The 22,021-nt window shown below is 19.1% G+C and overlaps 5 protein-coding genes across 11 annotated transcripts; 2 read left to right on the forward strand and 3 right to left on the reverse strand.

The window, feature by feature from the left end:
* Positions 1-84: 84 nt before the first annotated feature.
* On the forward strand, positions 85-5,121 carry LOC107994206 (putative ATP-dependent RNA helicase TDRD12). Its single transcript, XM_062079849.1, has 17 exons — positions 85-261; positions 419-687; positions 821-1,020; positions 1,105-1,237; positions 1,325-1,466; positions 1,529-1,693; positions 1,984-2,136; positions 2,222-2,374; positions 2,447-2,681; positions 2,750-2,893; positions 2,976-3,157; positions 3,238-3,363; positions 3,755-3,903; positions 4,025-4,195; positions 4,285-4,453; positions 4,513-4,692; positions 4,769-5,121. The coding sequence occupies exons 1-17, from the start codon at positions 85-87 to the stop codon at positions 4,979-4,981; spliced, it is 2,961 nt and encodes a 986-aa protein (XP_061935833.1). The 3' UTR covers positions 4,982-5,121.
* LOC107993999 (zinc finger and SCAN domain-containing protein 2) lies at positions 4,481-16,560 on the reverse strand. 3 transcript variants are annotated; one of them, XM_062079846.1, is made up of 14 exons: positions 16,423-16,560; positions 15,659-15,929; positions 15,456-15,577; positions 15,276-15,397; positions 15,062-15,204; positions 14,816-14,984; positions 14,325-14,751; positions 13,912-14,249; positions 13,490-13,836; positions 12,648-12,721; positions 12,338-12,566; positions 12,063-12,235; positions 11,723-11,995; positions 4,481-6,219 (listed from the first exon to the last, which is right to left on the reverse strand). In XM_062079846.1, the coding sequence occupies exons 1-14, from the start codon at positions 16,558-16,560 to the stop codon at positions 6,034-6,036; spliced, it is 3,012 nt and encodes a 1,003-aa protein (XP_061935830.1). In that variant the 3' UTR covers positions 4,481-6,033. The 3 variants fall into 3 exon arrangements, with proteins under 3 accessions (XP_061935830.1, XP_061935831.1, XP_061935832.1); XM_062079847.1 differs by lacking the exon at positions 16,423-16,560 and adding an exon at positions 16,045-16,329; XM_062079848.1 differs by lacking the exon at positions 4,481-6,219 and having other exon boundaries at positions 11,733-11,988.
* LOC107996017 (N-terminal Xaa-Pro-Lys N-methyltransferase 1) lies at positions 16,477-18,149 on the forward strand. Of its 3 annotated transcripts, none has more exons than XM_017053886.3 (5): positions 16,477-16,620; positions 17,181-17,347; positions 17,446-17,632; positions 17,696-17,804; positions 17,871-18,149. In XM_017053886.3, exons 2-5 carry the CDS (start codon positions 17,183-17,185, stop codon positions 18,097-18,099), a joined length of 690 nt encoding a protein of 229 aa, XP_016909375.1. In that variant the 5' UTR covers positions 16,477-16,620; positions 17,181-17,182; the 3' UTR covers positions 18,100-18,149. The 3 variants fall into 3 exon arrangements, with proteins under 3 accessions (XP_016909375.1, XP_016909359.1, XP_016909368.1); XM_017053870.3 differs by having other exon boundaries at positions 16,478-16,620; positions 17,155-17,347; XM_017053879.3 differs by having other exon boundaries at positions 16,480-16,620; positions 17,158-17,347.
* A 49-nt stretch (positions 18,150-18,198) lies between these two features.
* LOC107996008 (heparin sulfate O-sulfotransferase-like) lies at positions 18,199-19,998 on the reverse strand. The gene is made up of 7 exons (XM_017053860.3): positions 19,636-19,998; positions 19,293-19,519; positions 19,141-19,226; positions 18,934-19,072; positions 18,766-18,863; positions 18,528-18,685; positions 18,199-18,438 (listed from the first exon to the last, which is right to left on the reverse strand). The coding sequence occupies exons 1-7, from the start codon at positions 19,745-19,747 to the stop codon at positions 18,227-18,229; spliced, it is 1,032 nt and encodes a 343-aa protein (XP_016909349.1). The 5' UTR covers positions 19,748-19,998; the 3' UTR covers positions 18,199-18,226.
* A 961-nt stretch (positions 19,999-20,959) lies between these two features.
* LOC107994329 (AP-2 complex subunit sigma) lies at positions 20,960-21,904 on the reverse strand. Of its 3 annotated transcripts, none has more exons than XM_017051173.3 (4): positions 21,763-21,904; positions 21,458-21,607; positions 21,215-21,388; positions 20,960-21,142 (listed from the first exon to the last, which is right to left on the reverse strand). In XM_017051173.3, the coding sequence occupies exons 1-4, from the start codon at positions 21,763-21,765 to the stop codon at positions 21,041-21,043; spliced, it is 429 nt and encodes a 142-aa protein (XP_016906662.1). In that variant the 5' UTR covers positions 21,766-21,904; the 3' UTR covers positions 20,960-21,040. The 3 variants fall into 3 exon arrangements, with proteins under 3 accessions (XP_016906662.1, XP_061935839.1, XP_061935838.1); XM_062079855.1 differs by having other exon boundaries at positions 21,759-21,898; XM_062079854.1 differs by having other exon boundaries at positions 21,458-21,676; positions 21,759-21,898.
* Positions 21,905-22,021: the final 117 nt, after the last annotated feature.

Genomic DNA, 22,021 nt, shown 5'->3' on the forward strand with positions numbered 1-22,021 from the left:
AAAATTTTTCATTGTACAATTTATAATATAAAAAAATAAAAAAGAAATATTTATATTATAAAATTAATAATAATTATAGTTATTATGTTGCCTTCTACTGTAACAGTAATTAAAGTAACAAATGTTTTAACACCATATATTATAAGAATTTGTGAAATTAAACATTATAATGAAAAATTAAATTCTATCAATAAAAAATTATTTAAAAAAAAAGAAATTTTTAAGACTATTAAAAAATATAATGAACCAAAAATAGGAGATGTAAGTTTTTACAATAATTTATATACAATTATTTTATTTTAATACATGTTATTTTAATATAAATATTATTAATATTATATATTCATAAATTAAATATAATTCATATTATCTTACTTAAATTATTAAAAAAATTTATTATATATATAAATCTTTTTAGGCAGTTATAGTATATAATAAATTACATACAACATTTGATTTTCCTGGATGGTTATCTAGAGGACATATTTATAGTATAGGAAATCTAAAAGATACATATAATATTTTTCTATCTGATCATGGTATTTGTGTTGTATTAAAAAAAGAAGATTTTGTTATTTGTTCAACTGATATAATTACAGAAGAATATTTGAGCTTTACAGTTGGTTTATATAATGTTTTACCTGCTGATGTAAAATATGATTTCTCTATGCATAATGAAACTCTAATGTATGATTAAATATAATTAGTATAATAATTTGTATAATATTAATATGAATATATTATTTATTCAATATATTGAAATAATTTATATATTTAAAAATTATATTATTTATTTTTTCTTTTTTGTATGTGTATAAAGAATTTTAGATGAATGGAGCACATCTGCAATTGAATACACAAAAGAACTAATAAGTGCATCTGATACAATTTATTTTGATTATTTAGTATCTGATCAATATGGAAGATATTATGGTGAATTTTATCTTAATATAAAAAACAATATAATATGTTTAAGTGAAATTTTAGTTCTTAATCATTATGCTGTGTATTTAGATAAAGGTAAATCTATCATATTTTTATGTATTTTTAATATTTAAAATTAATTATTCTAGATGCTTATTTTTGTATTTAATTTTTGTATAGAATTATTGCAATTTATAAAAAATCCTATGAATAAAAAGTTAGATAGAAAAATAATTAATAATGAAATCATATTTTATTTAAATATTTCAAAAGTATTAAGTAGTAATAATAAAGAAAAAGAAAAAAAAGAAAGGTTTGATAAAAAATATAATTAGATAAAAATTAATTTTATTTTTTCTATTCATTTTATTAACATTTTTATTAAATTTTTTATTAATAGTTTTATAAACAAAATGAAATTTGAAAAAGATAAGTATTATGAATTTAAAAAAAATAAAGAAAGAATATTAATTTATGGAGAAGATAAATATGAATGTTTGAATTCCACTTTAGATGCAAAATTTCCTGCAGAAATACACAAGGTACAATTATGCACTGAAATTATCATTAAGATAGATAAATTAATTTATATTCATATTTCAAGATTTGGAAATCATTGATACAATCTTCTAAACCAAGAAAAATACAATCATATATTTGGCCTGCTATAAAAAAAGGTTTAGATATAATAACAATTGGAACAGCAAAATCTGGTAAAACTACTGGATATGCATTTGCTATTTGCGGACTTTTAGCTACCAATGCAAATGTAAAATATTATTTAAAATAATTATACTTTTATTAATATTAAAAGTAATATTATAGAATATATTACATTTTTGTGTGTATATATATATTTATATATACAATTGTGTTATATATATATATATATATATATATATATATATATAAATCATTAGAAACTATATAATCTGTGATGATTTATTTTTTATCAAATAATTAATAATTTTAAAAAATATATATTAATTTAAAATTATTATATTTTTTAAAATGCCATGTTTACATGTCATATTTTAAGAAATATAAATTTTGAAACAGCTTCCTCAAGGAATAAATCCATCTGTATTAATACTATGTTCTTCTTCTTCTGAAGTATTAGAAGTTAATTTCTTATGTACAGAATTCCTACAAAATTATGAAAAAATACGATCAATTGCTGCAATTAATGGTAAATCAGAAAGGTCATTAGTGGTATGTAGAGTTTACATTAAATATAAAAAGAAATAAATAAAAATATTTATTTTAATGGAATAAAAATTAAATATTCTATTTTTAGGCTGAAATGTTTAATGGGTGTCAGATATTAATTTCTACACCTACATTTTTAGTACGTTTTATGAATAGGAATGAAAAATTAATAAATTTTAAAAATCTTCGATATTTAATCTTGGATGGTGGTGATATTATTTTCAATAAATATTATGATTCTGTAAATTTCTTTTACATTTATGATAATTTTTTTGCTTTATATTTATTTAAATATAATGAAATATAATTTTAGGTAAATCATTTATTTAAGAAATATAATATTATTTCTAATAGAGAATTAAAAAATAAAATGTTACAAATTATAATAACTGCAGCACATTGGACACCGCAATTAAAAAAAGTTGCTTTTATTTTAATGGATAATCCATGTATATGTATAGCATCTTTTTTAGAAGCTGCGATTTTTAAATCTGTACATATAAATATATATGTAATAAATTCAAAAAAAAAAAATGAAAAACTCTTAGGTAAAATATAATATTTTAAGATTTTTATTTACACTAAAATTAAATAATTTAAAATCATTTTATAATAGATTTATTAAGTAATGGATATTCTTATACAAGAACTATAATTATTTGTACAAATTATAATGAAGCTGAAGAATTATATAATTTTTTACAAAAACATATGGAAATTCTTTTAGCTCATGGAAATATGAATTTTTTTCAATTACAAGGTAAGAATGTATTCAAGAATTTCAAAAATTTCAATTTTTAATTCTATTATTTTTAAATTTAATATTTTTTATTTCAATATAGATATTAAACAATGTTGGAATGTTTGTATAAGCGGTTCTTATCCAATTTTAATATGTACAGATGATATACTATCTGATATAGATATTACAAATGTAACTTGGTTGATACATTATTCAATTCCCTTGCATTCTAAGACTCAATTTAATTTTCGATTTTCGACACTTATAGAAAATTTACAAATGGTACAATTATTTTATATCAACAATTTTTTGCAATTTTTTAATTTAATACAAAATAATTTTATTCAATAAATTTATTTAAGGAAAATTGCAATTGCAAAGTAACAATAATGATGGATGAAAATAATGATATACAGTTTTTACATATAATGAAAATTATGCAGCGTATGAATATTATAATTCCTCAAAATATATTAGAAAATATTAAGGTATCTATTAAAATAATTTAATAATTTAATATATAAATATATAATAAAAATTTGGAAATAATCATATTTTTGCATGAAATAAAAAATTTTGTTGTAAATATTATAAAAATAATTACTTATTAAAATAACTACTATAATACATATTGACAATTTAGGTAAAGAAAAAGTAATAAATAAAATATCTAAAATTTATTTAATAATAATAAAAAAAAGACAATCATTTTAATGAATCAAAAAATTGATTTTAATTTATATTCATTTAAGATTTTGTTTCTTGATATTTATGTTATATAATATTTAGTATTTATTATTTAGCAAATTTATTGTTTCTAAATTTTTAATAATAATATCATTAATTTATGATACAAATTTGTTTTAAAAATTTGTTAAGTTTATAACAAATGCATTAGAAAAGAAAAAGGAAAATTATCCTATTTGCGACAATATAAAATCTTGGGGATTTTGTAATAAACAAGTTTCATGTGCATTTAGACATAAAATAATTTCAAATATTGATATACCACTCACAAATATTCAAATGTAAGTAATGTATATATATATTCAATGTATATATATATCAATATTCAAATGTAAATATGTAAATATAAAAAATTTATTTTAATCAAAGAATTTAATTAATAAATTTTGGTTATTATTTTAGAAATGATAAAGTGAAATTCAGAGTAGTAAGTATACTTGATGCCACACATGTTTCTGCTAGAATTATATCGTATATTAAATTTGATACATTAGAAGAAATAGAATTTCCTAATACACAATATATGTTAATTAACAGAAGTATTCAAGAATACTATTCTTGTACAAAAAACAGGTTAATATATACATATATATATATATATATGTTTAATGATACTTTAAAAATTATTTAATATATTTATTTATATTTTATTTTCTTTATAGAAAGAAATGTGAAATAATAGATATTGGATGTATATGTGGTTTAGAAGAACCAGTAGATACTTTTAAAAGAGTACAAATTTTACATATTGAAAGAGAGAATAAAACAGGAAATCCAAAATATGTAAATGTAAAATGTATTGATAATGGAGTCATTTTGAATAAAGTAAATGTATGTATTTAATTAACAGTTAAAAAATTTATATTATGATAATATAATTTTTATATTAGGTATATAATTTACTATATATGCCAAAAGAACTTATAAAATATCCTATACAAGTATTTGAAGTATTTTTAGTTGGTATAGTTCCTCATGATGATGAATATGTTTGGAATAATTGTGCAATTAATGCTGTATATGAATGGTTTAAAGAAAATGTTGATAATAGATCATATGTAATTGGAACGGTATGTTATATATTACTTTTTCTTATTTTATGTTTTTATAATTTTTACAAATACAATATAATATTGATTTAAATAGGTAAATTTACATCTTGGAAATACAATATGGGTAGATAGTTTAAATGTTGGAACAAAATTAATTGGATATAAAGACTTAATTGGTTCATCTATAAAAACAGAATTATTATTAAAAGATTATGCTGTCAAAAATGATAAACATTTAAATCAGATGTACCAACTTTGTAGAGATGCTGGATTTCTACAAATCAATGGATATGATTTAAATCTTTAAATGAAATTATTTACTTAATATTTTACTTAAATGAAAAGTTGCGAAAATATTTTCAAAAATCATTCTATATTCTATATATATGCTTTTTTCATTATTCATTAATGTAAAATAAAATATAATCATAAAAAAAAATTAACAAATATTTTAAATATTTATTATATGTATATCATATTGAATACATATACATAGATAGCATGTGTGTATCATCAATTATCATAATATTAGTAAATTTTAATATTATTTTAATTTAATTTACCAGAAATAAAATCATGTGAAAAATTTCTTAAGAATATCGCTTAATTATTAACGAAACTTTATTAACTTATAAAATTTATTAAATTATAATTGCTTTTATATGTGAATAAAAGAATTAATAACTAAATAATTAAAGTCAGTTATTTTTTCATATTTTTAAAAATAAAATGTATATATAAATTATGTATACATTACGAGTACTATGATTAAATAGATATCTATGTCTAAAAATCGATTCATATTGGTTTAATTATTGTTGAGATTTTTATTTACTTTTTTACATATAATTATATAATTATATGTAATATATTATATTATTAATTAAAATATATTAATTATTTTAGAACAATCAAATTCATTTTTTTACTTTATTTCCATACATTTTTTTACATTAAGTAATATAACATTATATAATTTTGTTGGAATTCTTAATTTATTAATATTTTACTTAATATAAATAATGTTGTAATAATTATTGTAAAAAAATGATGTAATAAAAGAAAAAAATAGGAAAGATCGAAGATATATTTAAGAAATAAAACAATTGAAATAAATTAATTAAAATAGTATTTAATTAAATTTAAAAATTAATATAATTAAATTATAATAACAATAAAATTTGATTATAAATATAATTAAATTTCAATGTTAATTTTTGACTATTTATTTATAATCGTATTCTGCTTGAGTAAAGTTTCGTCAATAAGTAAGTGGTACTTTGAAAATTCTATTAATCAGTATAAAGTACTACTTGAATAAGTTTAAAGAAATTATTTAGACAAATTTATAATTAAGTTTTATACAATAGTCAGGTACTCAGAAGCAAGTTGCATTGGATCAACATGATAAGAAGTAACTAAACGAACTTTCTGACCATCTTGTGTTGTAAATTCTATTGCTTGTTCGTTTTCTGCAATTCCAGATTGTTCCGATTCTTCCATTTGATTAATAGTTGCAACAGCATTTGCATCTGTATCTTCATCCTATTACAAAATTATAATTATATATAATAAAATTATTATTATTAATATTGTATTTATGCTATACAAGAATTCATATGTTAGAATTTATGAATATAATTATATAATTATTTTAAATAATAAATAAAAAACAAGTAATAAATAAAAAGCAAATAACAAATAAATTAAAATTATTATTTATTTGCAAATGATAAATAAATAGATTTTATTGACATCTTTAAAAGATCAATTTTAAATATATATGTAATACTAAAACACAAAACTAAAACACAAAAGTTGATTTATAAAAATAACAGAGCTCATTTTTCAAATTATAAACAATTTAATTTTGGCCAAAGTTAGCCAGTATTATTTGTCTAACTAAACTTCTAAATGAAAAATTTAAAAAAAATTGATTATATATATTAATATTATATATATATTATAATAATATAATATACATATATTAATATTACATCATTTATTATATCATTAATTATTACATTAAAATATTAAAAGTATTACAAATTTTTTTTTGTAATAATATATTAAATATATTTTTTAAAATATATGTTGTATATAATTATATCAATAGAATCAATCATATTATATAAAATGAAATCTCAGCTACATAAATCTATATAATGTTTGCAATACTATAATATGCTATTGACTAATTGATTGAATTGTTTTATCTTTTCATCTAATCATTTCATCTAATGCAAAATTAAGTTATTTATAACTTAAAAAATAAGTCTTAATTGACATTTTTGCATACTATCAACTTTTATATTTCAGTGTTTAGAAAAAGTATTTCTGGTATTTCCTTGTAGAAAAATTATTTCTATAATTATATTTCTATTTACAGAAAAATGTCATCATATAAAGAATTGTGCGTTATTTTAAATTATTTAAAATTTTGATTAAAATGTGAAAAAACAGAGTAATGTGAAGAAAAAGTAAAACGTTTATAATAGTGATTAAATATTTTAGATTAACTAAAAACATTCATAATGAACATATTCAGGAAGAAATTATTTATAAAGTCACATACAAATTGAAAACTAAATATAATATAATAATATTAAAAATAGAATTTAATTAAACTATATAATTATTATAATAAAATAAATAAAAATAAATAATTTGCAAATTATGTATATAATATTAATATATTTATGGGGATATCTTTGAAAAGATTAATTCTAAAACAAACGCAAAAGTTGATACAAAAATTCGGTTAAAATTTACTTATTATAATCAATTTAAGTTTGTATTAAAAGAAATAAAAAATTGCGACAATGTAATGGAAACAGAATAATTCCAATCGACATTTTTGTATATTGTATTTTGTATTTGTTTTGACTTCCCAAATCAATTTCCAAAAATATTTTACGAATATATTAATATCCTATATTTCTAAAAATCTAAGTACAAACAAAATACACACACATATAAATATATAAATATATTGTATAATTTTTTTTCGTCATATTTCGTTATGTTTCAGATTCCAATATTTCATAAAGAATTAAAAAAAAAAAAATATTTCAACAAAAATTGTTTGCTTTCAAAGGGAAATATTATATTATGTAAACAATTTTTTTTCAGATCAAATAGTAAAGAAGATTTTAAGGTCAATTTTTTTTAAATGAAATCATAATTTGTATATATTAATCGATTTATTTAGCCTTATTACCTTTCCATAAAAAAAGTATTTATTTATTTATATCAAAAATCATTATGAAATATTTAAAAATATTGTTTCAATGTGGTTCATGTTACAATTGAAAACCAGAAAGATGATAATCTCTCGTAATTGCTAATAGTTAATACGATATATATTAATATAAATATTAAATAAAAACAAGATATGCATTTTCCTTATTAGTCGAATAGTTTCATTTATATTGCTTAATATATATATTATATTCTACTGTTTGGCTTAATTAAAAATAAAATACACGTGTTAATAAAATAAATTCATGTGTTTTGTTTTTATATATTAAAAAATTATTTTACTGAGAGTTAATCATAAACGATTGATTATGTTTCCAATCTTTAAATTTTTTAATTTAAATATTTAAATTAATGATTTTTACATAAGTATATGACATAAGTTAATACTTTTTAAGGTAAATAAATTCAACATTATATAGTTTCATTTAAAAAAATAATTTTTATATAACCTCAATTTATAGAAAAATTATTATAAATATAGAAAAAATATATAAAAAAATATATATAGAATATATAGAATATATATATAGAAAATATATAGAAAAATATTGTGTAATGTATCTCTATGAAGAAAACAATCTATAAGTACAAAATTTCACTACTCTCCTCATTATTTATAATTTTGTAAAATTATAATTTTTAAAATTGCAATTTTTTTTAGAGAAAGGAAGACCAGTTTTTTCTTTAAAAGTTCAAAGATATTATACTTTTATATATTATTTATATATTATTATTATATATATTTATATATTATTTCTTCTATATACTTCTAATATACTATTTCGGAAAAAATATACTTTTCATTAATTTCGTTATAATTCTATTATTTTAAATCTGGACAAATTAGTTTTTTTCTCAAGTTTTTCTCTTCGTTATAATAAAAAAAAATGCCATTATTTATTAATTAAGAAAGTATTAATTCCATTCGAATTTTATGTTTTGACTAGTTGTACTTCAATTGATTTCTTAGAATCTTTTATTATATTTAACTTATTGTTCTGTATCAAATTTTTCTTCTTAAAATATGAAGAAAAATAATAATCTAATCCTCAAACTTATTTTTAGATATATATATATATAAAATATAACAAAACATCTTAAAGAAAGAATACACTTATTATAACACATTTTTCTAACAGATTCCAATAGAATCTACTCAAAATTGAAAATTAAATGCAGAAAAATTTCTTATTAATTATATTAATTTCTATAATATATTTCTAATTTAATTATCTTATTAATTAAATTTTTTATTAATTATATTCTTATAATTATTAATTATACTTCTTTGTTTCTATTTTTTTTGTTCATGGTTTATAATGCCATGTATTTTTCAATAATCTAATATTCAAAAATTAATTATTGTTGCTTTATATATTTTCAATTATTAGTAAAATTGATTTATTTTTTATCAATGATTCAAGATTGTATAATATTTATTTGCTCTTTGGCAACTAAAACAGAATTTATATATCATAAATTTTTATATTTATTCTTATTGATTTTTATTTTTATCATAATTGAATATTTATTCAATTTAGAATAATTTTTCTTTTACTTCTATTTATTATGAAAATAAAGTTTAATTTTTATCTTAATCTTATTTTTTTTATTTTTATTCAAAATTGAATATATAATAATTATACTTTTTTAATCTTATAATTTTTATAAAAAAAATTCAAAATTATTAAGAAAGAAATAGAAATCAATATGAATTAAATTCATAATTAAAAATATATAATAAATAATTACAAAATATATATAATAATAAATAATTACAAAAAAATATATTTATAATTATTTAGTCAAATTTAGAATTTTTCATTATTAGAAAAGAATAATTACATTTATTGGTATCTGAATATATATAACAACAATAAATTATTTAGCAATCTATGAGATCTCTTACAATAGTTATATAAATTTCAACTTTTATAATAGTTAAAAAGAATTTTTGTATTCATCATAATATATCATGATTAAGTTTCAAAAACTGAATTTGCCAAATTATTTGCCAAATAAATTATCCAAATAATAAATTTATTTAATTAATACTTATACGATATAAAATAATGTTTTGTTTAAATCAATTATATATATTTGATTTTTTGATATGTGATCATTATAAAATGAAAATGTATCATTGAGTCACTTTTTGTAGGAATTGTAATTTAAAACAATATAAGAAGTATAATATCATTATGAAGATATATGCAATATTTAATTTGTATATTTTATTTAATATACTTAATTTCTATTATCTTGAATTACAATTTAAATATATTATCAAATATTACTATATTTAACAAATATATGTATATTAATTCTTCACAAAAATATTTTTATATTTAATCAGAAATTTAATAAAATTTAATAAAAATAGCGATTATTGAAAAAAAAGATATTACATATCAAAATGAATAAAATAATAAAGATAATAACAGCAATAATAAATAAAATTAAAATAAAATATCAACAAATATAATATCAAGGCATTATTAATATATTCATAAAATGTTTCTGAAGACTCAAAAGACTAAAATAAACAAACGTTCATAAAAAATAATTATAAATATTATACATATAAAAAAATATATATATATACATATAATATATATATATATTTTATATGTATAATATTTATTATTTCTTATTTTTACAAGCAATGTTTATGTGACAAATAAAACTATCTTATTTTATTGCATTACGCTTTGTCTAATACAAATTTATTTATAATTTTATAAATAATGTTCATTTTAATTTTTAAATTGATCTTCTAAAGCTATCTGAATATATTAACATTTTGTATAAAATCTATAAAAATGAATTGAAATTTTGAAATATTAAATTAAACTATAATATTTAATGTTATATAATAATGAATATAATACTAATAACATAATAATAAATAATTAATTGAATATTATAATTTAAAATAAAAAAGAATAAAATAATAAAAAATTTCTTATTTCTCTAAATGTAAATTTTTATGAATTTTATATATAATAAAAACTATGTATTATTTAAATTTTTATAAAAATTATTTTAAATATTAATATATATATACATATATATATATATATATATATATATATATATATAAACTATTATTTTATTTTAAAAGTTTTTACTTAAATTATATGACAAAAATAAAAAAATAATGAGTATATTCAGTTAACAAGTTAAATGTCTACATATGATTATTTCTAAGTTATTTCCAAGTATTAGAAATACAAAAAAATATTCTAAATGAAAGTTATATAATATTGAAAAGATCATGATAATTTAACTTTGAAATAATGAAGAATCTTAAATTGAAGAATTTTATGAAAATTAAATTTTTATGTTTTTTAATTTTTAAATGATACATTATATTTTTTATTAAATATTCTTATAATTAATATTAATATTATATAATAAAAGTATTCAAAAAGTCCCTACATATATTTTTCATTCAAGTTATTATTAAGTTACTAATTTCAAAATTTATGTATTAATAACATTATTCAAGTGTTAATAATAATAACTAGCATTATTTAATATATTGAAAAGATTGCTCAATGTATATTTACGCGCACATGCATAAAATAATTACAATATTTTTTTTTGATATTTATAGAAATATGTATAAATACTTAAAACGTTTATATGATATATAAATATTTTCATTTAAAAAAAATTAAAAATATAATATAAATAAAATATAAAAAATTAAATTATAATTATTTCAATATTAATTTAATTATAATTCTATTTATTATTAAAATAATTTATTCAAAATTATTACCTGTAATGCCTTCACAATTGCTTCTGCATCTGTTTGTACAGTTGAAATATTTTTCACTTTTGCATCCATTGTATTGGAAATGTCAACATCTTTTATATCAGAATTTTGATTAACATGTACACTTAATGGTGTTGTTAATTCATCTTGTATTACGCCAGGATGGACTCTAATTTCTTGACCATCACTAAGTTGATTGACAAATTGACTTTGAGATAAAAGTTGTCTGGCATCTTGAATTGAAAGAGGAATTGGATTACCTTCTTCATCTGTAATCTATAAATATAATTATTATTTATATTTTTATTATTATTTATTATTTTTAATATTTTATTTGTTTTACCTGAAGTTGAAGATCAGATTCTGAAAGTTCTACATTTATTCGTTCATTTGAATTGTTATTTCCAGTATCATGATCTGGATTAGAAAGCATTCCATCATTGCTTACACTTAAATGTGATAATGATTGATTTACATTTGTTTTTTCTTCTTTATTTCTCATCATTCCAGCATCAACTAATTTCAATAATAAAAAATATAAATAAATAAAATTATAAATATAAATATAAATTAAATATAAATAATAAAGATAGTATAAATTATTTTATATATTTTTACCGAAATGTAAAGTTCGAGATTGATTAGGATCATCTGGATCTTGGTATGAAACATATATAATTTGTTGAATACCATCTCCAGATGTATCATCTGTTGCAATAACTTGAGCCATTTGATCAGTTAATGATTGTTCATCAGATTCTTGAGAACTAGGTAAAATTTGCCATACTTCTCCAATTGGAGATCCTTCTATTTCACTTATTGTAGAAAGTTTAGTTTCTCTATGCACCTACAAGAAACTCGATAATAATTCCATATTATTAAATTTTTTTTATATGCATAATAAAATATATATTAATAGAATTCCTACTTTTTTATGTTTTGTTAAATTTGAACAATCCGCAAATGCTTTTCCACAAACATCACAAGAATAAGGTTTTTCACCTAATAAAAAAAAAAGTATAAAATAAGTTTTTAGAATAAAGAATATTTTGATAATTAGTAGTATTTAAAAATTAGTAGTACAACTGGGAAGAGATTAATTCTTTATGAAAAAATAAATTTATATATTTATCTAATATATTCAGTTTAACTATTTCTTAATTTAATTAATATTTGTTTTTTAGCATATTTTACATGTCATTTTAAAAATCTTTTAAATGACAAAAATTTGCAATTTATCTATCAATCTCTTAACTTTATTTGATTTTTATATATAATTAATAAATAAGTTTATTAAATTATGAATTTTAATAAAAATATATATTAATCAAACAAAATTTTTTAATGATTGATAAAATATTAAAACATATTAGAAAATATTAATAAAAATTGAATAAAATTTTCATATATAATCTTTTTTATCATAAAATAAATATAATTAAATTCAGAAATTTTATATGAAAAAATAATTAAATCAAGATATAATTAAATAAATATATATCAAATAAATGTTAAATATTCTTGATTTTTAAAAACAAAGCCATATCTGAAAAAATTTTTCATATTTTTGATTTATTTTAAATATAATCCCCTTCCAATTGTAGCATCACATTTAGTATACAGTTATGATACTTCTGATATAATTAATTTTAAATACATTAATAAAATATATAATATATACATAACAAAATACACTAATAAAATATATAATAAATACATTAATAAAAACAAAAAATACAAAATTTATAAAAATGAAATATAAGAAAATACCAGTGTGCAAACGAAGATGTTTTTTTAAAGCCCATTGCTCTGTAAAACCTCGATTACAATGAGCACACTGAAAAGGTCGTTCTCCTTTATGTCTGCGCACGTGACATTTCCATGTATCTTTATGCAAAAAACATTTTGCACAAAATTCACATTTCCAAGGACGCTCGCCAGTGTGTCGTTTAACGTGAAGTTTAAATTGTGAAGAAGTAGTAAACTTTCTGCCACAATAATCGCAGCAATAAGGTTTTTCTCCTGTATGTATTCGCATATGTTCTTGTAAATTTCCATTTTGTGAAAAACTTTTATGACATACCTCACATGTATATGGTTTATGTCCTGTATGCCACCTAAATATAAAATTATTCATTTATTTATTTAATAATAAAATTTATTTAATTTAAGTTTTGTATTTTTATAATAACCTGTAATGCAATGTAAGACTAGTTTTATGTGCAAATTGTTGTCCACAGATTTCACAAAAATATTTTTTTTCACCAGTATGTGTAGATTGATGATTAATTAAATTTGCTTTTGTTTTAAAACTGGCATTGCAAGATTTACAAATATAAGGTCTATCATCAGAATGCACAAGTTGATGACGTTGTAATAATTGCTTATGTTTAAAACTTTTCCCACATTTATTACAAACAAATCGCCGACCATTATTGTGTTCCGCTTCTTTATGATATACTACAGAACTAGGATGATTAAGTACTTTTCCACAAATATCACATGGATATTCTTTCTCTAATTTATGTCTCTACAAAAATAATAAAAACTATTATTAATTTTATTTATTTAAAATATTTTGATAATTTTAAAATTATTTCTAAACCTCGTGTATTGACATATGATGTTTTAAAGCCGTTTGTTGAGTAAAATTTTTATTGCATATAGTGCAAATAAATAACTTGTCATGATCATGAACTACTTTAACATGTAATTCATATGCTTCCTTTGTTTCGAATAACTTTTTACATTGCTCACATGAAAAGTTTTTTTGGTAATCATTAGAATTATTTGAAAATTTATTTGTATATTGCTCTTCAGTTAAAACATGATCTATTACGTTAGAAATATTATCTTCTCCAGATAAATGACGTTTTGATTCTAAACTTGAATCTTGCATAGCATGTTCAAATTCTTGATTAATATCATTTCCAATATGATGAGTTGCCTTTTGATGCAATCCTAAATTTTCCTTATTTGTAAATAATTTTTTACATTCTGAACATTCATATTTTATACCTTTGTGGAAACTCCTAATTAGAAAAATAAAATATTTTTATTATCTACAATATTACAAATTAAATAAATTTTGCTTACTTGTGTACAATATATCTACTACGCTGAAGAAATCCTCGACCACATAATTGACATGTAAATTTATTTCTTCTACGACGTAATTTTGGTCGTCCTCGTCCTCTACCTCGATTTACTATCACTAATTCTCCAAGATCTTTTCCTTCTTCAGACTCTAAATGACCAATTATTTCTAGAATATACAAATGATTATCAATAAATAATTTTTAGATAAATATTTAATTAATATTAGAATTCACTATTTTTTACCTTCATGACTATCAGGAACTGACATATTTAATTGTTCTTCAGAATCTTCAAAAGTATCTTGTTCATCATCATCTTCTTCATCAATTACTCCTTCTTCTTTATATATTCTTTCTAATTCTTTACCTTGAACTGCTTCCATATATCTAAATTATTTTATATTCTATTATAAAAATGATAATAATTATTATCAATTGTTTTTTCTTATAAAGAATACCTTTTTGGAACTTTACGTTTTCTGCGACGTCTTCCATCTCCATCTACTTCATCTGCTTCTTCTTCATGTTTATCTTCTTCCTCTTGACTAACCCCTTCTAATACTTCTCCTTTTGTTAACTCCTAAAATTTAATAATTTAAAAATTTTTCGTATTAAACAAAAATGTTATTTTTACTAACTATAGATATATTTTCTGTTTGAGATTTCGGTGGACGCCCTCTTTTTCGTTTAGGTTTATTTAAACCTTCCATTTGTAAACTCATTTCATGATCCACAGCATACATAGAACCATCTGGCATTACTATATTAAATGATAATATGATAAATAATCTTACAGTAAATTTTTAATTAAAATATAGTTAACTGAAATATAAAATAATACTTTTTATTATAATCTGTTGTTCAAATTGATCTTCTTCATTGTATCTTGAAATATTATCTAAGTGTAATGTTTCAGATCTAATTTCTGTGTTTTCCTTTTCTACACGAAGACGTTCTCGTTCTGCTTTACGCTGTTGTTCTACCTGATGTTTCCACATCTCACGAATTTTCCTTTGACCATCCACCAATAATTCAAAAAACTGTATTGTAGCCTCCAGTTGAATATTACAACCAGGACAAATAGTACGTGGTAATTTGCCATCATCATGAATCTAATCAAAATTATTATATTATTTATTTTAAAATGGAATCAATTCTTTTATTTTAACATTAACATAACCTTAATAAATCAATAATTATTCTAACTATTATTCACTATTTTATTACCGTAAGAAATTTCTTTAATAATCTGAAATTTTTGGCATTTCTAAATTCATATAACAAAATAATTGATTATAAATTATTTTGAATTAAATATAATTATATAAAATTTATAACACACAGTATCACATAAAATAAGAATATTTATAAGAATATTTCAATACTGAATTACGAACATATAAAATATTTATTATTGATTTTATCATTCAAGATATTATTCTGTAATTACACAAAATTTATAAATATTATAATAAATTTTCACATAATAAATAAAGTGCATAACAATGTAACGTATAAGAAGGAAATATCGAACATTTGATTCAGGTAGTATTTGTATATAAAGCAGGAAGTCAAGTTAGAGTCTAATGTTTCGAAGCTTCATACCTTGAGCGGCAAGTACCGATTGACCATAGAACTTAAATCTGGATCATCACCATCTCCCATATAAAGTAATTCTCCATTACCATTATCTTCTGCACATAACCGACAAATTGTTGAGTCATAAAGCCGTACTTCTGCCATGATTCCAAGAGAACTGCTCACTAACGACTAACATCGATTTTATCCTAACCAAACTGACCAGTAAGTATGCACAACTACTACATCCTATATATTTTAACTATGCATAATGTAATCCTTAATTCAAAATTTTATATATAAATTTTCATATAAATAAATTATAGTTTTTTTGTACATAATATTTTCCTTTTTATAAATTTATTTTTGAATTATACGAATGCTTTATACACAATAATCGATATATTACCGATATACATTTCGATTAAAGAGAATAAGCAATATGTCGATATTTTATAATCGATAAATCGATAATTTATTATATATCGATAAAATATATTATATTTTATTTTAATTATATCAGTAAAAAAAATTAAAAATTTTTGTTACTATATATTTTATTAATCCATAAATACTATCTAATGAAAGACTTTTATTAAACACAAAACATTTGACTTATTTATATTTTATGAAAATAAATTAATATTTATTTTTTATTAATTTTTTTAAACATGTGACATGATCTTTTGATAGTTTTTTATTTTAAATAATTAAATTATTGACATAAAAATAAGATTAAATTAAATTAACTTAAATAAGTAGGATGTATTACTTATCATCATCAGAGATGGAAAAAGAAGAAAATACACTTGAAGAACATGAATTTTATACAGCAGCTGCTAAGTATTGGGAACATGTTCCGGCTACAGTAGATGGAATGCTTGGTGGTTTTGGATTTATTTCTCAAATTGATATAAAAGGATCTACAAAATTTTTGAAAGCTTTATTCGAAGTATGTAATTAATTTTTTAATACTTAAATAAAATAATACTTAATGTTTCTTATTAATATTCTTAAATATTATAATAATTAAAATTTATTTTATTTTAGTTAGAAAATCCTCCATCAAAAACATTTGCATTAGATTGTGGTGCAGGCATAGGAAGGATAACAAAAAATTTATTATTAAATCATTTTAAACATATTGATTTAGTGGAGCAAAATTTAAAATTTTTAGAAGTAGCTAAAACATATTTGAAAAATTATTCTTCAAGAATTCAAAATTATTATCCCATTGGTAATATCTTATAGGTTTATTAATAATATAAAAGATATTGAATTAATTAACTCATATTTCAAGGACTACAAAATTTTTACTTTAATACCAAGAAGTATGATGTCATCTGGTGTCAATGGGTTTTGGGACATTTAAAACATAATGATTTAATAGAATTTTTTAAAAAATGCTCGTAAGTACTACTTGATTTTAATAAAAAATATAAATTATTTTTATTTACTTAATATAATTTTTATAGTTGTGGCCTAAGATCCAATGGTATAATAGTAATTAAAGAAAATGTGACAACTTCGGAAAATTTAGAAGTTGATACTAAGGATTCATCAGTGACACGACCCCTTTCCGAATTATATCGTATATTTCAGAAATCAAATTTAATTTGTATAAAAGAAGAACAACAACATAAATTTCCACGTGGATTATATCCAGTTTATATGTTTGCTTTAAAGCCAAATAACAAATTTTAAATCTAAATGTCAAAAATGATACAAAATTAAATAAATTTTTTACCTATAAATTTTATCAATTATATAATTTTTAATGTTACAAATACATAAATAATAAGGTTTTAATTTTAAGAAATTATATTTTTCTTTATTTTGGACGTATTTTTTCATACATAAATCGTTGATTTATATCTTGAGGAGATGCATTTATAAATCGTTTTTTTACAGCATGAAAATGCATCAGAGCAAAATTATATAATTCATTTTCCATCTTCCAAACAACAGATTTTTGAATTTTGTCTACTGTTTCAGGTCGCGGATTAATTTTTTGAGTCGTTTGACGTAAATGTGATTTATTATCTAAAATTTGATAAATTATTAATTTATTATTAATTATTAAAAGATCAATTTAATTTTTTTCTTTAATTTTAATTTTTATTTTTTCTTACTATGCAAAAAAGAATTATAAGCTCCTTTAAAGAAACGTGGAAGCACAATTTGCAAAATTTCTACAAATTCTGTTAATTCTTCTGTTACTCCTACAAGAAGATAATGTTTTTGTAAATTTCTCTTTGCTTCTTCTAATGCCCAACTATTTCCAATTTCCCTATTAAGTAATTTATTTATTATAAATTATTTAATCATATTAAATTATATTAATAATTAAAATAATTCATTAAATCTTACCAACAAGCAGGATCATGACCACATAGGAATGGTATTTGTAGCCACATATTATCAGGATCACAATCTGGTTGGCCTGCATCAATACATTCGTCAAAAGTCTAAAAAAATGTATATTAATAAGCATTATAATGTAATAAATAAATAAATAAATTGTAATTGTTTACAAACCTTAGTATCTCCATGCTTTTTTCTAATTAAATGTGGTCTAAAATTATCTCCATATCTTAAAAAGTAGTAATACGAAACAAATCTATCTAGAGGTTTACGCAAGAGATTTATATACAAAGGTGTTTGTTTTATACCAAATCTAAAGCATAGATATAATTTTAAGAAACAAAATAAATAATTTTCATAATGATTATCTTATTCACTTACTTTTCAAAATTCAAAAATGCAACATGACCATGATAAAATGCTGGTTTTTTTGTATTCCAAACGGTTATATTATTTGCAAATTGAATCTATAATTTTTTAAAATATATTAAATATAAATTAATAAATAAAAATAAAATAAAAATTAATATTACCTGATTAGCAAGTGTAAGAGTATGCATATTGTTAGAAACATTAATATGTAAAACATGATATTTGTTGTGTTTGCACAAATCGTAGACCAAACCTACAAAACTGGTTGATGCTGTCTTTGGTACCCTGTTGTAGATAATGATGAGATCATCAAAAGGTGATTTGTAAGAATGCTCACTAGCTTCTATCCCAGTTTGAATATTGTTTTGTTCTTGCGTGATGGTATTGTCTGGAAGTACGATAGGACCTATGTTATTCCATCACCTTTAACAGAACGAGATATTAAAAGGATGAAACTTTTGCTGTTATAAATTAATAGAATTAATTGTCTATTATAACGCCTACGCAATAATTTGTAGTGATCCTCCAGGAAATTTAATTTCATTTTTAAATAAATGATAGTGATTATAAATATCACTACCAAAATCCATTGTAGTAGAAAACTTCTGTGTATCATATTTTCCTTATCAAATTTTAATAACTACATAAAAGAAGATACACTTCATGAATTTCACACTAATTTCACACTAATGTTAATTTGTAAATATTTGTAAATTTCGTTTAAAGATTTAGCAAGTAATATTTATTCTAAACACTAAATATCTTTCTTATTTAATAATATAAAAATGTATTATTCATTTTAGAAATATTAGTCCTTTTTAATTTCTGAATATTTTATTAAGTATATGCAAATATATATATATATTATATATATATATAATATATATATATATATATATACATATATATACTTTATCTTTATAAAATTCTTTTATCCATATCAATGAAATTTGCTTTCGATATACGATTCGATAACTTAAATTATCGATTAATCGTATTTAACATTTCGATTATACTCGAATTAATTCTCAACAAATATTTTTCAAAATATTCAAAATTTAATGATTTTAAAACAAAAATAAGAAATAATCATTTATTATTAATTTATACTAATAAATTCATATCATACTTTTATATTTTTATAATTATTATTGTAATTATGTTAAATCATTATAAATCATTATTTGATAAAATATAATACTTTAATATAAAAACTTTAAAATGAAATATAAAATATAAATAAGATTATAAAATATATAAAATATAATTATTGGATATATGTTTGAATTTCTCAAATTTATTTTTTTTTTATTGTCCATATATATAATATATGGACATAATTTTAAATTTAATTTTTCTTATATATTTATAATTAAATATTATGAAATTAATACATATACATATAAAATTTTTTTTTAAATTTAATTTAACTTATATATAACTTTATATATAAATAAATAAAATTACTATATATTTATACAGATTCAGAAATTTACTTAGAATAGTAATATTATATATAACAAAATTTAAAATTATCTAATTATTATTTTTAAAATTCTTTTTAAATTCACTTTAAAAGAGAAAATAATATAATTAGTATAAAGTAACATAACTAATAAATATAATTAAACAAAATACATTATATAGTAAAACTTATCAACATGCATTTATAAATTATTTGTATAAGATTTTAGCAATTTATCTTACACAAATTATATTAAAACATTATGTTATTTACAAATATTATCTAATTTTTGTTAATTTTTACAAAATACTAATATAAAATTATTATATATAAAATTTAATGAAAATTAATTAATCAGTAAAATTTTTTGTTCATAATATATTTTATTTTTCTTACATTTTTGTTATATATTTTCATAATAAAATTAAATAACATTAAATAATTTTATTCCAATGAATTTAACATCAAGAGCTGTTTCAGTACTTTTGTTTGACTAGTTTCCCTTATTTCTCCTGCTAAAAACATTTCATCTACAACTGTATATACCTATAAGAAATTTTTATTAAAGAGAATTATGAAATTATGAAATTACGTTAATATATATTTATATTATATTACCTTATAAAAATTAAACACAAGATCCAATTCACACACATTATGGAAGTATTCATTTAATACTTCAACAAAATTATGTATTGCTTCTAGATAGCAGAGATTATTATCATTAACATCAACACAAATGCAAAAATATAAACCAGCATATCTTCTATATACAATCTTGAAATTACGAAACTAAAATATAACCAATTTAACATTTAACAAGTATTAAATAATATAATATAAATTATATATAAAATTTACCTCTACAAAGTTTGTATGCTTAGCATCTCGTACAGTTACTACTGCATGGACTTCTTCTATTAATTTTTGTTTTTCATCATCATCAAAATTCATATACCATTTTGCTAATCTTGTTTTTCCAGCTCTATTTTGAATAAGGATGAAACGGATCTGTACATTATTTTTAGAATTTATTTTGTTTAATTAATAAATAATTTTGTAAAAATATAATTTTTACTACTATAAAAAAAAAATTATAATTTTAACTATTATGGTAATGAAAACAAATATATTGAAAATATTTAATATATTTAATAATTACTTGCCATGATTAATTTAACTTTATATATTAAGTAATACTACAATTGATGTACTTGACAACTGACGATCAACAAGAATACATAAAGAAGTCGAGTGACATTTGTTACCGCCCCTGACTTATACAAATTGTGAATTAAATCGTTCTAATATCTAAAAATTTAATAAAATAATTTGGATATTTTCATAATTGTAAAAGTCTATAAGAAAATTTTTATGAAAATAAAATATAAAATTTTTGCAAAAATAGATGCTTATTCTTTAATA

The sequence above is a fragment of the Apis cerana genome, linkage group LG9 (genome assembly GCF_029169275.1).
Source record: "Apis cerana isolate GH-2021 linkage group LG9, AcerK_1.0, whole genome shotgun sequence".
Classification (NCBI taxonomy): Eukaryota; Metazoa; Arthropoda; class Insecta; order Hymenoptera; family Apidae; genus Apis; species Apis cerana.

Bases quoted from the DNA above. Each gene is read 5' to 3' on its own strand.
- LOC107994206 (XM_062079849.1), top strand. From the start codon at position 85: ATGTTGCCTTCTACTGTAACAGTAATTAAAGTAACAAATGTTTTAACA. The intron at 688-820 runs GTATGATTAAAT...ATGTGTATAAAG, and splicing joins ATGCATAATGAAACTCTAAT to AATTTTAGATGAATGGAGCA. The intron at 1,238-1,324 runs GTTTGATAAAAA...TTTTATTAATAG, and splicing joins GAAAAAGAAAAAAAAGAAAG to TTTTATAAACAAAATGAAAT.
- LOC107993999 (XM_062079846.1), bottom strand. From the start codon at position 16,560: ATGGCAGAAGTACGGCTTTATGACTCAACAATTTGTCGGTTATGTGCA. The intron at 14,985-15,061 runs GTAAAAAATAGT...TGTATATTCTAG, and splicing joins AGTTCCTGATAGTCATGAAG to AAATAATTGGTCATTTAGAG. The intron at 12,567-12,647 runs GTAGGAATTCTA...AGTTTCTTGTAG, and splicing joins ATTTAACAAAACATAAAAAA to GTGCATAGAGAAACTAAACT.
- LOC107996017 (XM_017053870.3), top strand. From the start codon at position 17,159: ATGTATTACTTATCATCATCAGAGATGGAAAAAGAAGAAAATACACTT. The intron at 17,348-17,445 runs GTATGTAATTAA...ATTTTATTTTAG, and splicing joins TTTTGAAAGCTTTATTCGAA to TTAGAAAATCCTCCATCAAA. The intron at 17,633-17,695 runs GTAATATCTTAT...TCATATTTCAAG, and splicing joins TCAAAATTATTATCCCATTG to GACTACAAAATTTTTACTTT.
- LOC107996008 (XM_017053860.3), bottom strand. From the start codon at position 19,747: ATGATACACAGAAGTTTTCTACTACAATGGATTTTGGTAGTGATATTT. The intron at 19,073-19,140 runs GTAAGTGAATAA...TCTATGCTTTAG, and splicing joins GCATTTTTGAATTTTGAAAA to ATTTGGTATAAAACAAACAC. The intron at 18,864-18,933 runs GTTTGTAAACAA...ACATTTTTTTAG, and splicing joins AAAAGCATGGAGATACTAAG to ACTTTTGACGAATGTATTGA.
- LOC107994329 (XM_017051173.3), bottom strand. The intron at 21,389-21,457 runs GTAAATTTTATA...GTTATATTTTAG, and splicing joins AGCATACAAACTTTGTAGAG to TTTCGTAATTTCAAGATTGT. The intron at 21,143-21,214 runs GTAATATAATAT...AATTTCTTATAG, and splicing joins TTGTGTTTAATTTTTATAAG to GTATATACAGTTGTAGATGA.